The 18,744-nt window shown below is 37.3% G+C and overlaps 1 protein-coding gene across 6 annotated transcripts in view; it reads left to right on the top strand.

Annotated features, from left to right (window-relative positions):
• Positions 1-18,744, top strand: part of Psd3 (pleckstrin and Sec7 domain containing 3) — a 537,529-nt gene that overhangs the window by 465,124 nt on the left and 53,661 nt on the right. For all 6 annotated transcript variants that reach the window (XM_075986909.1, XM_075986910.1, XM_075986912.1 and 3 more), the window contains one exon: positions 7,381-7,574. In XM_075986909.1, the coding sequence (XP_075843024.1) occupies positions 7,381-7,574 (194 nt within the window). The remainder of the gene's footprint in view (positions 1-7,380; positions 7,575-18,744) is intronic.

Genomic DNA, 18,744 nt, shown 5'->3' with positions numbered 1-18,744 from the left:
AATTATAGTACTGTTATTCAATAGTGGATTCATGATATTATTTAAAAACACATTTTTAGTATAATAGTAGAAACATCGAAGCCAGATAATGCCTTTCATATATGAAAAAATAAGCTGTGTATATCCGTACAGTTAAACACTGCCCTCATAATAATAAAGGCAAAGCTGGTGGTTGGCATAGAGCATGGAGGATGTTTAGTGAATTTTCCAAATGTAAAGAAGTCAACTATAAATCATTCTGCAAAAGGCAAAATTGTAGGCAAAAAAGATAGATCATTTGGCAGGAACTGGACACAGTTCTAAACAGAGCTGTAAATATTCATATGACCACACTGAGAGAAACATGTAAAACCAAAGAAACAATTCACCACAATAATAATTGTCATTGGAAGAGCCATTTATGAATGTTAATGTAAGGCAAAGGCTAGCATAAAGCAGGATATTAGTTAAGAAACTATCTGTACTAAAATACTTATAAAATATAGTAGCTTTATATAGATTCCTGAGAGACAGTACTGTAAGTCATTATGGTTAGTTAATATCATGGCCAATAAAGCATCTACCTGTGGATCTGATGAACTGAAAAAGGGTACATGACCTAATCTGTAATCTCCTCACCCTGAACTCCAACCTCAGAGGTGGAATACACCAGACAAATCCAAAAGGAAAATAATTGTCGGGAAAACTGACCAGGATTCTTCAAAGTGTGAAGGTCATGAAGGAGCAGGAAATACTACAGAATTGTTACATATCAGAAAAGAATAAGGAGACGTGACAGTGACGACGATGACTAAGTCTATCTTGCGATCTGGGATATGATCCTGGAACAAAAGCAGAGTAATAAAAAAAGCTGGTGAGACCTGAAAAAACATGTCTCTTTAATCCATAATACTTTACTGATCTTAATTTTTTAGTTTAGAAAATGTCACTGTGGTTATATAAGATGCTAGCAGGAGAAGCTGGACATATGGAAACTCGATGTACTGTCTTTGCAAGTCTAAAATTATTTCAAAATAAATGTAAAATATGAATGTTTAAGAGTTTCAATTTTAACTTCATTTATCTCTCAGTTACTTTCAAGATACCCTTAGAGAAACAAAGGCTGCTTTTCTCCATCTTTCTCATAAACTACTTTTGAAAGAAATTTTGATTTATATTTTAAAAAATATTTTGGGGGCTGCTCAAGTTTGGATAAAAGTTAAGTAAAAAGAGTCAGTGCTTAGCATTTAATAAAGAGACAAGTTAGATGGCAGAAAGGAAAACGGAGTAAGACAGACCTGCTATGCTGTTCAGTTTTCCAGGTATTTATAAGATCCTGTGAGTAACTTTCTTCAGCCTTCTTCATTGACTGAATATTGACCATCTGATCTATTGGTCTTTTCGTAGTTAGGGTTTGTCATGATCTCAGAGTTAAAGTTCCTGTGCTTGAGGATAAAGAGATGTAGAAAACAAGGCAAGGCAAATGCGAGTTTCCCAGTAGCTGGTGGCGGTTGGAAAAGTAGTACTTCCTGAGATACCAAAGCCCTGTGGAGACACGACCCTCCCCAAGCACTTGCAGCTTTTTCTGGGGTTTGGATGCTAATAGTGAGCCTGTTTGCAAGGAAGACAAAGCTGAGTACTGTCCTTGGGGCTCCGTCTATAGATATCTGTGGTCTTTCATACACTACAATCCCCCACTGTTTGAAAGAAGATAACCAAGAAACCATCGTGGCAAGAGAAAGCAGAGCTGTAAAGATTCTCCAGTCATTCCTTCGTTATCTCTTAATTACAAAATCTGTAGCTTTGAGTATTTATTTGGATTCACTGAGTCTTTTTCCTTATCTGCAATTTAAAATTCTAATATTGGTCTTATGTAATTGTTGTCATCATTAATACTTGGCACATAGGAAACTGTCACTAATTACTATACTGCTTCTTTTATTCAAGTAAAAATCAGAATAATACATTTTATTAACTTTGAATTTTGTCCTTTATTGAAAAGTTTTTTCCTCATATAATATATTCTCCCATTACTCCTCCCATTACTCCTCAGCTTCCTCCCTACTTCCCCTTCCATCCAAATACATCCTCTTTCTTCCTATAATTAGAAAATAAACAGGCTTAATATAACTAAAGGTTATTAATAAAACAAGGCAAAATAAAATAAGCTAAAACAAAAACTAGCACATGACAATTGAATAAAACAAACAGAAGGAAAAGATCCCAAGAGAATGCATTAGAAACAAAGACTGGACAAAAAACAAAAGACATAAGAAACATTTATGTACTCAGGAATGCCATAAAAACGCTAAGCAAGAAGCCATAACTTATACACAAAGGAACTTACAGGGTAAAAGGAGAGAAGAGAAAATATATAAATTAGATAAAATAAAAATTTAAAATAAAATAAAATAATAGTAAAAGCCCTGAAACATCATTATGAACAAGGACCCTCTGGAGATTCTGTTGAGTTCATTTTCTGTTAGTCTTCTACAGCTAGGCATACAGCCTGCCCTCAAGAGGAATTTGTTTCCCCAGTGAGACTCCCTTGGAAGAAATTAAATTTCATTTGCATGTAGTTATCAGTTGGAGATAGCTTCTGGGTTAGGGATGGGGACATATGCCTACTTCTCTGTTCAACTCTAGGACCTGGGGCAGACCTGTGCGGACCCCATGCATGCTGCCTCAGTCTCTGTGAGTGCCTGTGCCCACCTATCCTCCTGATATTAGGGTCTTGTTTCACTGGTGTCCTCCATCCCCTCTGGCACTTGCACTCTTTCTACTTCCTCTTCCACAGGGTTCCCTGAGCACTGGGGGGAGGGATTTGAGGGAGACATCCCTTTTAGGACTGAGTGTTCCAAGGTCTCTCACTCTTTGCATACTGTCTGACTGTGGGTCTCTATATTTGTTCCCATCAGCTTCTGTGATGATGGCTGAACAAGGTACTAATCTATGAGTATAGCAAAATATCATTAGGAGTCTTTTTGTTGCTACTCTTTTAAAGAGTAACAGCATTTGATTTTACCCTAGTTCTCTGAGCTATGTAGTCCCAAGTTCTTGGTCATACAAACATGGTCAGGTATGGGTCCCATCTCAGGGAATGTCCCTTCAGTCAAATCAGATACTGGTTGATTATTCCCACAATATGCTACCAATGCACCAGCATACCTTGCAGACAGAAGACCAACATTGTAGGCCAAAGGATTTGTGGCTTGGTTGCTGTGTACAACTTTCTTATGGTAGTCTCCAGAGTTCCCTGTACCAAAGACGCTGACATGGAAGAGTGCAGGCTCTATGTCAGCAACAACTCTACTTATCTGTGTTCTTTGAATTGTGTGTGCATCATTCCAAGCAATGTGGTCAAGCTATAGTCTTGGCAACAGCCTACCTTGTTTGGAGATTCCCATAGGACCCTGTTAGCAAACAATTCAACTAGATATAACCCAGTCCTGGTACTGGAAGCTTCATTTGATGACAAGAGATGGCTGGTGGGGCTCTGTCTTCCCCTATTGTTTGCTGGTTTCATTTAGATTGCATTCATATATTATATATTTTAGGAAGCTGCTACTATGTTAGGTTTTCAAACTACCCCTCAAATGCCCCTTAATTTTAGCTGTTTTACTCTATATTTTCTTCTCCCCCACCCTCCTCACCTCTATTCACCTCTATTTGATCTTCCCATTCTAGTCCCTTACGCATCCATCCATAACTATCTAATATATTTCCCTTTTTTAGGGGGCTCAGTCTGTGACACCACAACTCCCAACACACACACACAGTTCTTTACCATATACCTTACCTCTTTGGTTCTATGGAATATAGTTTAGTTATCACTGATTTGACAGCTGATATCTACATATAAATGAATACATAGCACATTTGTCTTTCTGGGTCTGGGTTACTTCACTCAGGATGATATCTAAAAATAAAGATACTTTGACATTTTTTTCTTTCCAATTTCTATCCCCTAAATCTCCTTCAGTTGTCTCAGTGCTCTAGCTAAGATTTTAAGTACTTTATTGAATAGTAATGGAGAGAGATGACAACCTTGTCTTGTCCCTGATGTTAGTAAGGGTTTGTTTATCAGGATAACACTGGGTTCATAGTATGAGTTGGGGGAAGTGCTCCTTATGTTTTTATTTTGTGGAATAATTTGAGGATAATTATCATTAATTCTTCTTTGAAAGTCTAACCCTTTGGCTTTTTTTCTTTTTTTGGTCGTGAGACTTTAAATTACAGCCTCTATTTCACTAGTGGTTATAGATCTGTTTAAATTGCCTAGCTGATCTTTATATTTTTTATGTCATATCCCCTTATTTCTTTTTTTCATGATATTTATTGAGCTCTACATTTTTTCTCTGCTCCCCTCCCTGCCTCTCCTCTTCCCCTTTCAATACTCCCCCAAGGTCCCCATTCTCCCAATTTACACAAATAGCACAGACTCTTCCTTCTTTCTCCATGCATTCAGTTTAGTTTTTCCACCTTGAATTTTCTGCCTTACCATAGTCCAAAGTGACTTCTTTATTGACTAATGGTTATAAAACATATCCACAGCACACAGAGAGGAATCCCACATCACCTTCTCATTTCTTTCTAAATAAAAAGGAAGATTTTAACTTTAACATAGTAAAATTACATTTAGCAAAATAGGTATCAAGCAAGAATTACAGTTACAATATTTCTTTGTGAGTCTAAAGTTTCATATCTAATTTATCTTTTATTATAACTAAAGAAAACTATAACTATAGCTATCTGTCTTAAACTCCATCAAAGACCCCAGAATGATATAATATTGCCTAAGTAAGCAGGAAGTGCATTGTAAGCAACTTCCAAAATTCTAAAATTGACAGAGACATCTTGCTGCCTGGTCAGTCACCCAAAATTCTTCTGTAGTGTTGGGGCATCCAGCTTCAACCTACAGGCACATAGTATCTGGCAAACTTTTCCATTAAGCAGGAAATTTTAAAGATAGTTCTGCCTTTATTGGCAGATTGTCAATCATTTTCTTCTGTGTCCTGCAGAATGTCTGATAGACTCTTTCATGAAGCAGGAACCCTGAAGGACTGTCTCACCTTCTTTTGGCAACTTCAGCAGTCATTTTTTCTGTGGGTCCTGCATGTCCAGTTCATACAGCATACCATCAAAGCAGTCCAGGCAAGAATAGTTGCTTGACCAAATGCCTAGCCTTTCCACATTGAAGGCAAATTCCGTAACAAGTTTCTTTAATGCCATCAACCTCTCTGAAGTAATTAGTGTTGCCAGAAGCAGACATGTTTCACTGTCAAGAAAAGTCTAAGTTCTTAAAACATTTTAAATGACATATTCTGTAGGTCTTTGAAGTGTTGAAGATTATCTATCTAATCGAAATATATCTCTGTATAGCTAGAAAACCTAACCAACCTGGCTATAAGTTTGACTATTATAAATGACTATTTATTAATCTGTAATTTTTAATTATATATTATTTTTTAAATTATCTATATAAACATACCTTTAAAAAGAATATAAATATACATATAACAAAATTGACCAAAATTTGTATTAATAAACCAAAATTCCATACCAATGCAAAGCATTCAATCTCTGTATCATAGTCCCCTTATTTCCATTAACCATTTATAACAGCCCTTTTAAATGAAAATAAACATTTATAAACAATCATTTTTGGAATTTGGGCATTTTTTTCTCCAAACTGCTTTCTTCTTTTGTTGGGTAAAGTAATTTTAGGAGACCTTTTGGGGTCCTTGTTCCGTCAAACCACATTAGCCTGGAAGGAATCCACAGGTTCTCATCTTCTAGGGAAACAAAAGTAGAACCTCTTTTTCAAAATAAGATATCCTTAGACTCAAATTTTAAAGTGAAGATACCTTTAAAATATATATGTGGATTTAGCTTAGCAGCCCTCAGAATGAAAAGTCTCTCTGCAGTCAAAAAATTTAAAGAAAACACAATAACATACATAATCCATACTCTCTGTGTATATTCTATCTTTTCGTGGCTTATTTTTTACTCTATTACTTTTTAATGTTTATTTTATTATCTTTATGCTTTTAATATATGACTGTCTATACCCTTTTATATTACTTTTACTGTCTCTTTAAAAGTTTTGTTTTATTTTTTAAAACTCTATAACTGCCTACACCCATTTTTTTCTTAAGTCTATGTACATACATTTCTTAAACACTTTGTGACCCATTCAGAAGTTTATTTTTGTCTGAATCTGTCTTTAATGTGTATCTATAATCATTTTCTGACCAGGAGCGCTTTTTTAAAAAGTGCTAAGTGGACGTGGCTTAGTCACCCTGTGACTTTGCCTGCTAGCTTCTCCCCATCCAACATAGTATAGTAGAGGTATGTTCACAGCCTCTGTGAGCCATTCTCACCACAACAGCTCCAGAGACACAGTGGTTCTATGTTGCCGTTAAGCAACTTGTACCATTCTGCTCACAAACCTTAAGTTCCCTGTAGAAGGACCTCCTGAAAGAGTCAGAGCCATTCATGTTACCAGTATGAACCAGGAAGCTGTTTCTTAAAGGAGCCACACCTCTACTTGTGACCTGCAAACAGAGCCTATCTGGAAAAAAAATGTGGCTTCCAAGAAGCTGTGCTTGCTTCATGTTTTTGTAAGTCTAGATAGTGGGTGCCATTTGTAGAAAATAACTGCATCTAACTTTCCTGGATGTCCAGACCCAAATAATGACACAGAAACTATATTAATTACAAGGCTAGCTCTTACATCTTAAATTAACCCTTTTCATCTATTTATCACCATGAGGCTGTGCCTTACTGATAAGGTTCCAGCATCTTTTTCCTTTGACAGCTACATAGCATCTGCCTGACTCCACCTTCTTTCTCCATGTATTCAATTTAGTTTTCTCACCTAGCTCTATTCTGCCCTGCCGTAGGGCAAAGCGACTTCTTTATTAACCAATGGCAATAGAACATATTTGCAGCACACATAGGAGAATCCCACATCATCTCCCTTTATAAGTTACCTGGGCTTTTTCCTGTGCATGTTTTAATATTCTTTCTTTTTTGTGTACATGTACTATTTTGATTATCACATGCGGGGGACTTTTTTTTCTGATCCACTCTATTTGATGTTTCTTTTAGTTCTTTTCATACTTGATAGGCATCTTCTTTAGGTTAGGAACATTTTATTATGTGATGTTGTTATTGTTTTGTTGAAAATATTTTCTGTATCTTTGACCTGTGTTTCTTCTCCTTTCTTTCTTACTATTACTCTTTCATCTGGTCTTTTCATAGTGCTCATTATTTTCAGAGTAGTTCTTATAAATACTAATCAACTATTAACAAACAGGGATGATGACTCTGAATAACTTGGTTTTTTGAAAGTTATGATAAGTCCTTATTTTAGACTTTGTCTTTTCTTCCTTACAGAGATGATGAAGAGAAAAAAAAATCTCCCTCAGAAGGTACTGATGAGAAGGCTAATGGAACACACCCAAAGACTATCAGTCGTATTGGGAGTACAACTAACCCATTTCTGGACATTCCTCATGACCCAAATGCTGCTGTATACAAAAGTGGATTTTTGGCTCGCAAAATCCATGCAGATATGGATGGAAAGAAGAGTAAGCATTGCTGATTATTATTTCCTGTTTTGTTTATTTCTTTAGGCTCAAATTTTGAAGTGAATTTATGTGAAATAAAATCAAAGATAAAGAAAATTATGTTTATGTAAAGAAGTATTCTTTATGTTAAGCATCCAGTCTTAAATCAAAGATTCACTTTTGTACCTGATTTTTTCTTTTTTTTTTTTTTTGTTTTGTTTTGTTTCTCTGTGGTTTTGGAGCCTGTCCTGGAACTAGCTCTTGTAGACCAGGCTGGTCTCGAACTCACAGAGATCCGCCTGCTTCTGCCTCCAGAGTGCTGGGATTAAAGGCATGCGCCACCACCACCCGGCTGTACCTGATCTTTTCAAAGTCATTTCAAAACTGTATAAATGGAAAACCACTCACAGACTATTCATTTCCCTAGTTCTCATTCATTTGTGTATCCATGGCTTCAATACTATGTAGCATTGAGTGTGATGGGCACAGACCCTGTCTTTGTGGATCTACATTTCTGGTGGTTGGGGAAAGGTTTTATTTGTAGCACACAGAATAATCAGTGGCCTTTGATAAGATGAGAAGGGTAAGAGCAAGGGAGATTCATGTGATTAGTATTGGGACACGGAACGAGTCATATTGGTGGCTTCTAATTTCTCAGTGTATCACAAAGTGTGGCTGTTAGGTAGATAAGTGCTGTTTGGAATTTGAAATAAGAATATGTGTTCACATAGTTATAATAATCTTTGGACAGAGTGAATAAACAGTTTGTTGTAGCTAACAGGCTAAGGCAAGATTTATGCATGCTCAAAATTAGTAGACTTTACCTCCTGGGTGTCTCTGCCTTCCTACAGACACAAACATGGAGTGAAGGAGTGGGCAGCTTTGTGTTTGTGTCTGGACACTTTTCTCACAGTATTACCATATTCAGTTAAATTGTAGTTGGGAAAAGCCCCGTGGGCAGTGGCTTTGACACTGTCTTATATTGCTGAATGGATTTCTTAATGATTCAGTGTTCCAGGAGTACCTCTTCCACATTTCCTATATACTTCATATACTAGCCAGAGAGGCCTGATTTCTTTGACAACATTGTTTGGTCCGTTTAGTTCCAAGTGACACCAATTAAAACTGCTTGTAAAAAAGGCAAGCCTGAAGAAGAAAGATTCCTACCAGTGCACACGTTTCATTTATACTCCTGGGTAATTTTGTATGTGTTAGCTGTAGTGTTTCAAATTATCTTGTTATGCAGCTGGATACATGACTCTACCAGCTGCATATAAATCAATATTGACAGTAAAGAGCTTTCTAATTATTTCTTACTTTTAGTATGTCATAGGGTAGAACTGTTTTTACCTGAAGAAAAGAAACACTCTGACTGGCAGTAGAAAGAGAAAGATCCCTTAGGAAAGAGTATGGTGCAGGTCTCAGAAAAGGAGATGTTGGCAGTTATCAGTAGACATTCATCAGTACAGTTATCAGTAGACAGTCATCCGTAGACAGTAATCTGTAGACAGTCATCCGTAGACAGTCATCCGTAGAAGTCATCCGTAGACAGTCATCCGTAGAAGTCATCGTAGACAGTCATCCGTAGACAGTCATCCGTAGTCAGTCATCAGTACAGTCATCTGTAGACAGTCATCTGTAGACAGTCATCTGTAGACAGTCATGTGTAGACAGTCATCCATAGAAGTTATCAGTAGACAGTCATCTGTAGACAGTCATCAGTAGACAGTCATGCCTTCATTTTAGCCTGTATGTGCATCCCTTGGAATGCACCAAATAGAAATAACCTGTTAGTTAGCCAAACATGGTTTAATTTCCATTTACAGCAACAGATACACCATTTTCATTTTCATCTTCAAGGTACTGGGTATAGATAAAACTGTTTCTTCCAGTCAGAATTTTACATAGTTTCAGTTCATGAGCTAAATACAGAGACACATCTGGTATAACCGGTGATAGAGTTAATGGAGATTTATAAACAAAGAGAAACAGAGTAAGTCTCTTTTAGAATGCCTGTTCGGGAAACTATTTTAAAATCCAAGGTGTTGGCACATGCTACAACCCCAACATTTAGGAGGCAGAGGCCAGAGGAGCAGGAGTTTAAGACCTGCCCAGCTCCGTAGTGAGTTAGTTCATGGGCAAACCAGACTACATAGGGAGTTATGCTACATCTATGAGTATGTATGTGTGCCAGCACCACTTAGTTCTCTGAAGACAGCATTGCTATATGTTCATGACCAGACCATATTCCTTACTGAGTTACATTACATCTGAGAGAACGTATGTATAAGAGTACCACCTTGTTCTCTGAGGACAACAATGTTGTATGTCCTTAATAAGAAAAGACTTGTGCCAAAATTCTACTGAGAGATTAAACATTACCTTTTCTTGAAAAGATCACCTGTTCATTCAAGATTTGATATCTTTTAGTTTTTAATTGTTTTATGGGCTTAAGCTTTTTAGATTATGTGTATAATTTTTTATATAAACATATTTTAAACCTTGAAGTTTTATTTCATTTTCAGAATTTGTACCTCCAGGAAACAAATAATGATTTGAGTCAAGTGTTTGTATCTCCCACAGAAGTGCATGTGTTCAGCAGAACCAGTTTGTATCTCCCACAAGTGCATGTTCACCGGAACCATTAAATCTGACATTGAGGGAAAGCTTTGGAAAGTCAAATTGGAATTTGTTATTTTGTCAGACAGACTTTTAAAAAGGATATGAACTCTTGTTTTATCAGTTTGTTATTACTTGTGGGAACCAAGAAAGTGATTACATCCTCAAAATACATTCCTCATGATCAAAGTCAGTAATAATTTAACACTAATAAAAATTGCTCAATATTCAAACTTTCTCCCAACCACTTCATATGTGAAGCAAGTGCTATCATCCACTTGCAGGTAAATGAAGTCATCTGACCCAACTTAGCCCAAGCTTTATCTAGTACAGAGTGATAGCATAGCAGGCAGAAACCTGATTCTAGCTGACTGTAGCTTATTGTTACAAGGAATTTGTATGAGAAATATCCCTGGCAAACAATTGAGTTCTGCATGTCTTCTGGTGGGGACAGTCTGTCACGTGTATGATATGCATCTAAATTGCAATCTTCACTTTTTAAACACTGAAGTGCATGAATCCAGACAACCATTTCCTCTTGACCAGGAACTTATAGCCTTGTGCCAGGCCTCCTCACAGTAATTGCTGCTTTTCTGCCCCCAGCCATTTGTTATCATGATGCCCTCAGTTCACTGACATGGTATATGAGTAAGGTAAAGTCATATGTAATAACACATTTCTATCTTTTGGTAAAAATGTGGACTAATGAAGTACTTAAATAATTTTATTTCGAAGTCCATGTTAGATAGGGTACAGGTAATTAAGCCTCCTCCAGAACCTAAGACTATTATAAGATTATATATTTTAGATAATATATAAGATTTATTAGACACAAGCTGTACCCCCAAAGCACTTACATATGTACTGTGTAGAAAGGAATTACAGTTTGATTAGTGAGTATAAACATATTACTGATTACAGTGTCAACTGAATTATGTCATGAAATATTAAAAGTTGAGGGGAGGAAGAGTACTGTGGGCAGCCTAACGTTCCCATGTAATTAGGCATAAACAGCCCAATAGAGTGGAAGAGGGAAGACAAAAGCAGAGCTCTCCAGTACTTCTGGAAGGCTTTTGTTTTATATAAGAAGTCATTTATGTGATAAAAAAAGCAAAATTCGCCAGGTGGTGGTGGTGCACGCCTTTAATCCCAGCACTTGGGAGACAGAGGTAAGCGAATCGCTGTGAGTTCGAGGTCAACCTAATACAAGATCTAGTTCCAGGACTGCTATGGCTGTTACACAGAGGAGCTCTGTCTCAAAAACCAAAAAGAAAACGAAAAAAAGAAGAAAAACTCAAAATACTTTTGTAAACGGTTCTGAGACTTGTGTATGTGTATGTGTGTGTGTGTGTATGTACTACAGGCATGCGCCCTGTGTATGTGTATATTCATGTGTGCTCTTTACATGTGTGGGTATGCAATGCATCTGTACCTCAGTTCTAATGTGAAAATCATTGTCTTATAGATAAAAGTAAGAATTCAAGAAACATAGCTTTAAGGTTTTTAGAAGTATGGAACAGTACTTTATAACCCTTAGGTAGAGGATGCTAAAACTTAGAAAATCACAAACAATAGAAAAAAACATTGATCCATCTATCAATATATAGATATATAAGTATATAGTTAAATGATGGATAGATGGATAATGGATAGATTTTTTCTCTGTTCTTAAGATTGAAACCAGGTGTCTTGAATGCTAAGCACGTAACTTTTCACAGAACTATACATTTAACCAAATGATTCTTTATATTGTGATTTTCTCATAATATTCTGATTTAAGTTTTAAAAATTTAAATGTTAAAGGATAGTTGAAAAGAAGAGATATATATAGTGTTATCAGAAATTTAGATCTATAGCGTCTAATTGATCTAGGCACAGTCTTAAATTAATAAGGAAAAGAATGATCCTGTTTTTAGCTGAGTGGTGGTGGAACACGCCTTTAATCCCAGCAGTCAGGAGGCAGAGACAGCTAGATTTCTGTGAGTTCAAGGCCAGCCTGGTCTACAGATCAAGTTCCAGGACAGACTCCAAAACTACACAGAAAAGTTCTGTCTTGAAAAACCAAAAATAAACAAACAAAGAAACACATAAATAAAAGATCCTGTTTTTTTTTTAACTTTATTGATTCTTTGTGAATTTTCCCTCATGAGTCTGATTCTGTTTTTCAGTGTGCTAAAGTTAGGACTAGCCAATCTCACAAGGAAGAAATTACTCATTATTTAAAGGGTTTTACTTATTCTGTATCACAATTTAAAGTAGTGGATCACGATAGGAAGTCAAAGCAGCAGGAACTCGAACCTTTTCACATTACAGTCATAAGAAACAGAACAAGGAATGCTTCCTAGTGCTTGGCTTTTCCTCCATTTTGTACAGTTTAGGATCTCCTGTCAAAGGACCAACCACCTCTCCAGTCAGAGTGAGGCTTCACGTATCAGTTAACACAAGCCAGTCCTTCGCAGGCAAGCAAAGACTACTAGATAGATTGGCAACACTACCACATATAATAAAATTTTTATACTGTCTAGATTGACCGTACAGTCTCCAATAAAAGGAATTGTGAAATAAAAGTAGGGGGGTAGGAAAGCAGAAAAAAAATATGTTCTTCCAAAGAGGAGGATGAAAGATACTGCCTACACAGTAAACAGTGACATCAGTTACATATAATTGAAAAATGAATAGGAAAACTAGAAGTCTATGAAGGTGTGCTAATTAGCTGGAGTGTGGTGATTCACAGTGTATATAAGTATTAAATATCAAATGATCCTTAGTAAAGTTTCTGTGTGTTAGTATTACCTTAGTAAAGCTAAGGCATTGTTGTGGATATAGTTCAGTTGGTAGAATCTAGCCAACCCTGCCCAAATCCCTTATTTCTATTCTCAATACCATATAATTCAGGTGCAGTGGTGTAATAGGATCAAAAGTTCAAGGATGTTCTTAATAAGATAGTGAGCCCCAGGCTACCCACAGCTATATGAGCCCATGTCTAAAATACTGTAATTAAACTAGAAAAAATGGGTGTGTTGAGACAGGATCTCACTGTGTTAGTTCTAGCTGCTCTGGAACTTGGTATGTAGATCAGGTTGGTCTGTTGCTCACTGACATCTGCCTGCTTCTAAGTTTTAGAGGCAAACTATGTACCACGAGGCCCTGCTAGGGGAAAAGAAAACTTCACTAAAGCAACAGTGTTGTCATGGTGTTCCTTTAAAGGATAATGGACATATAAACTAAAATACATAAGATGAAGTAATGATTCATTTGCTAAAGCCTCGTCTCTCCCAATCAGTAGCCAAGAGAGGAGGTTTATAATCCGTTGAAACATAGCAAAGAAACACATGTTTCAGAGTATCATATTGGCTAAGTACCAGGAGAAATAGTTCAAATATTGAGAAGTAGATTCTTTTCAGCAAAGGGACTAGAAGGGATGAATCATAGAAGTTCATCACTTCAGTAATTGTTAAATGTTTAATGATAGCATTTTCATTGTTGATTCTACACTGATATTACGAATCCTAGATACCTTATGTTTGAAGTATTTTCCTATTGCCCCATGTGTAATGCTAAAAGAACTTGTGATGAGCTTCATTTTCAGTCTTCTTCATCGGACATGCAGGAGACTGTGTAGGGTGCCCAGAAAATAGGGGGCTTCCACTCACTCTAGAGGGGTATGCACAATTGTCTGTCATCATAAGTTCTGAAAATGTGAGAGAATCAGATATCCTGAGTCACCCATACTGGAAACAGAGTTATAATGGCAATGCAGGCAGAATGCGTTGCTATTGTGTAACACTGGGAACAGCGACACTATAATTAAGAGATAATAAAAGGGTTTTTTTTCCCATAAGACAGTTGTCTCTTGTGAGAGAGAGACTCGTGTAAGAAAAGACCAAAAAAAGCAATTACTTTAAAAGAAGGCTAAGGTCTCCCTCCCCTTTCGACTTTGCTATTCTGTGGAAACTGGGTAGTTAAGAAGTGTCAACTATCCACACAAGGCCTAGAGCTGCACAATGAAAGATGCCATGCATGTATCAAATAGTCCTTTGTCATGTGACAGTTGGATTTGGTGGAGTTTCAAGAGTGCCCCTTTACAGTCCTACATTTAAACCTAAAAAGTATGCTTTAGAGGAAGCTCCATGTTGATGGCTGTGTCTTTAATTTAAATCTACTCTTTTCGGCAACGAAGCTGGTGAAAGGAGGCCACCCACCATTCTCCCCAGAAGCAGTACTTTTGACAGGGAACAGTAGAACATAAACTGCCAATCTTTCAAAACCAAAAAAGTCTGGGTACAGAGTCTCTGACGTATTTCTTGCTGGAAGAGAAATGCAGTTTTCACTGCATCTAATTTTTAGAAGTTCTTCTATTTTTACTGTTTACCCTTTAGGTTTAGTTAACATTTAAGAGAAGGAAGAAAGTAAGTTCTGTATCTCTGTTAATTTAATGCATTATTGAATTCGTAATTAATTAAAATTGAAATTAAAAATATTGTGTGGGAAACGCACAGTGGAGTTCATAGGCTCGGTTTGCAGGAAGTGCTGGTCCCCGTGCCAAGCACGACCAGCAACAACATAAGCAACAGCAGAGTGGTTCCCGTTTCCTCAGAACATACATTTCCAGATCCCTACTCCCTGCCTGAAACTGTGGACAGGAATGAACACTGTCAGCAAAAGCCGTTTCCCTAGTCACTAAGCAGTCATCATGCATGTTGTTAGAACTGCATTTCTGAAGTGCTGCAGTAAATCAGCGCAGATTTCTTTTTCCTTCTTTTTAACTTAACGGATAGAAGATCCGTTCTTAACATAAGTCCTAACAAACTTAACAGAAGATTCTTTTTTTTTCTCACTTTCTTTCCTCTTAAAGGAAGCACTTTGCACTTTCTCCTTTGCATATTCAGACTGCCAAGGTCACTACTGTTGCAAAACCAAGAGGGTGGCTCAGAGATGGTTACTGAGGGTCTAACTTTGTAAACAGCATGGCTAATGTGGACCCATGGATGATAAAAAGACCTGGGCTGGCTTGATCACAATGGTTTGGGATTGCATCGTACTACTCAGAACAGCATGCAATTTAGAGCATGAATTTCTAACTTTTAGAATTCTCAGCTTAATGTAATCTACTGGGTAACTGAGACCACAGAAGCAAAGCTACAGAGAAAATTTGAACTAGTTACCTAAAAGAAAAATTAATCACGGTACTAAAACTTTATGTATGAAATCTGGGGCTTTACACAGCACCAAATTAAGAATTTGATCTTTGAAATGAGATAGGGCATTGATACATTTTTTTAAATTTTCTGAGCATCAGTTTTTGTGCCAGTAATACTCTTGGAGGGGAAGATAGGAAGAGTCAATTATATCTGAGTAGGTGTCATATAACTGAGCAGACGCGCTAAATTGCAAAAGGAAGGCGATGAAGTCTTTTGTGGTAGAGGTTATGGATAAGACTATTTTAACAGAGAACAAATAGAGCACAGAATCCTTAAACTGGACATAATCAGCCAGGCATTTTTTATTCAGCACAGTGCTTGGCTCATAGACGGAACTAAGCTGTTACTTCAGCTAGAAAATATCATTATCCTAAGAGGATTCTGGACAGTAACAACGCATTAAGTAAGATAGGACATAGCTATACAGTGTTATCCTTTGCAAATATTTGCTGAATAACATGATATATCATTATCCTTTTTTAAAACAACAAGTTTATTATTACAATGTTACAATTAATACATCATCATGTTAGTAATAACAGTTGTCCCTAGACTGCTAATCTATAATTTTATGTAGTGTATTGTTACTATATTTGTGTGTTTTATTTTTGCTACTGATTCTAGATAAATATTTGTATGTTTCCTAGAACATTTGCTAGTTAGATATATATTAATGCAATGGAGTATTTTAAAGTCATAGTCAAATGTAATTAGTATAAAAATGCTTGGGAAACAATGACAAATATAGAAAAATATAACATTTATTACCACGTGATTATCATTCAAAATCAGTAATGACTAAGGTCTGATTGTAGGTATTTTCTCTCTGATTTAAGTCTGTTGCACAGTCATCCCTTTCTATCTGCAGAGTTCTGGTTCCAAAACTGCTGTGTTCTGATGGGATATTTTGCACATAACCTGTGAGCATCCCCCATGTACTTAACTCATTTCTCCATTACTGGTAATGCCAAACACCATAGATGTTCTACTTTGTTGTTTAGGAATTGAAAAATAAAATTTCTCTATGTTCAGTGCAATGCAGCCCTAGCTAGATACAGGTACATGAGGTAGACTCCAGGTGAAGGATGTTCAAGGAAGGAATGCCAGAGTCTGAGAAGCTGAGAAATAGCAGGAGACTACATCACTCTTGGGAATTCAGCATACAGCTTGGCAAACAACAAACTCAAGTTTTCCTTTGTGGCACTTTTTTTGGAGGGGGGACAGGGAATGGGGCACTGGTGGTACAGGAGGGGAAGATCAGTATCTATATTTGGTTGAAGCACAGGTAGGGAACCCAGAAAACAAAGGGCTGGCTGAGCCATTCATAGCAAACAAATGAGGGGTATAGGATGGTTGATTGGCTGACAGTGTTTTAGCATCACTTCAGTGACTTGCTGCTCTCGGGAGATACACGCTGGTCACCCTTTTATGGAAAGGTGGGAAACACTTGAAATCCTAGGAAGTCAGATAAATGCAAGACACTTGGCCACAGTTATGAAGACCTAAGCAGGAAACATGGAGGCATCACTTGGGATAAAATCTGTGGCAGTGGGCAGTGTTCAGGGGTGAGGATTACCTTTCAGAAGCTCCTGAAGTCTTAATAGAGCTCCCAAGTTCGAGAGAACCAGCCATGCTGTGTCCCTTTTCTTAAAGAACAAATCTTCTCTGGGGCTGCTCTTCCTTGCCACTGGGAATTATATTTATTGACCTGAAACAACTCTTGCCTAGAGGCATTTTAAAGTGCTGGTGAGCCTTAGGTGTTTCACAGTTCCTGCACTTGACTTGAGCTGCTATTTGTAGAGTTGCATGCTCAGCAGCGCCTCTGGCTGTGTCAGCCCATGGGTCACAAGGTGCTTCTGGACTTAAAATGGCTTGATGGTCACCAATAACCCTCCTTCCCTGATTAGCAGTGACCTGCAACTTCAGAGATAGACTGTAAGAATCTGAGCACTAACCTCTTTGTAAATCTTATAAAGAGCCCAGGGCATGATGTTAATTTATTAGTATGTTTGGTCTTCTTAGCTCAGTGTTTATAGCATTCACTTAAATGAAGTCACTGTCCTTACTAAGAGTTTTCAATTCTCAACTTTTTAAAGTTTACTAAGACAAGTATTCCAGCATGTTCCCTTAACCAGATCCACTTTATAAGAATTCCCAAACCTCTTAGAATCTTTGGAGTCTTAAAGTCAATTGTCCCTGCTGTTCATTCCTTAATCAACCCTCCTTAATCAAATATCCTCATAATTTGTCAACCTATATTAGCTCCTATAAGCCTGGTTATTTTCTGATATTTTATCCCATATCCAACATCATCTTAATGGAACAATTAATGTTTTTCTTAAGTGACTTTTTTTTAATTTGGTGTTCTGAAACTTGAGTCTTACACTGTAGCTTGTGATAGCCTGAACTTTGTAGCTCCATTTGGGCTAGCCTGAAACTTATGGCAGTCCTTGTGCCTCACCTTCCTGAGTGCTTACTTGCTGGGGTTATGGTCATAAACTACCATGTCCGATGGTACACAGTCTTCTCCATAATATTAATATCTGCTGGGTCATATGTTGTTTATTTGCCTATTTAGGACATTTTGACATTTTTAATGGAGCATTTATCTTCTGTAGATACCAACAACCCAGCATACATTGGGGGGTTCCATTCTAGTTTGAGGAGAGTGCTGTGTAATACTTGTGATAAATGTATGCAAGTATTAAATAATCCAAGGGAAATTAAAGCTAGAACAGAGATGTAGCTCAAGGATAGAACATTTGTCTGTCTCGCATGCCTGATGCTGGAGGTTGAATTCGAGGAGACAGGAGAAAGGGAGAAAGAGTAAGGGGAGCATTTGTTATGTTTGAAAGCATGTTATGTTTCTGGAAGGAGAGAGAATGTTAAGTTTGGAGACTGAAGGGAGTATGTACGATGGTACAGGAGTAGGGAGAAGGCTCCTGGATGAAATAACACTTGAGCAGAGACCTAATTAAAGTTAAGGGGCAGGTCATGATACGATCTTGAAAAGAAACATTCTATCAGGAAATAGTATGAGGTTTGTGTTAGGAATTATTCATGTTATAGCTCAAAATAACGTCCTTCAGTGTGGAACGGAGATAAGACTAATGATTAGCTCAGGATATTGAAGAGTTAGTGATAGTTTCACTATTGACCATCTCTAGAGCCACCGCCAGCTTTTAGAAAAATAGCACATGAATGTGTAGCCAGTCTCCATGCATCCCACAGTTGTTCTTCATTCCTGGTGTCCAACCCATTGTGTTTGGCAAGATGAGCCTAGCTTTCTGCAGTCTCAATAGCAACTCTATGGAGATGGTATTGGCGAAAATCAGAGAGCCTCTCAGCCTACCACTGTGCACTGCAGTCCT

The sequence above is a fragment of the Microtus pennsylvanicus genome, chromosome 9 (genome assembly GCF_037038515.1).
Source record: "Microtus pennsylvanicus isolate mMicPen1 chromosome 9, mMicPen1.hap1, whole genome shotgun sequence".
Classification (NCBI taxonomy): Eukaryota; Metazoa; Chordata; class Mammalia; order Rodentia; family Cricetidae; genus Microtus; species Microtus pennsylvanicus.
The sequence above is the reverse complement of the archived record's forward strand: the minus strand, read 5'-3'. Positions and strand labels throughout refer to the sequence as shown.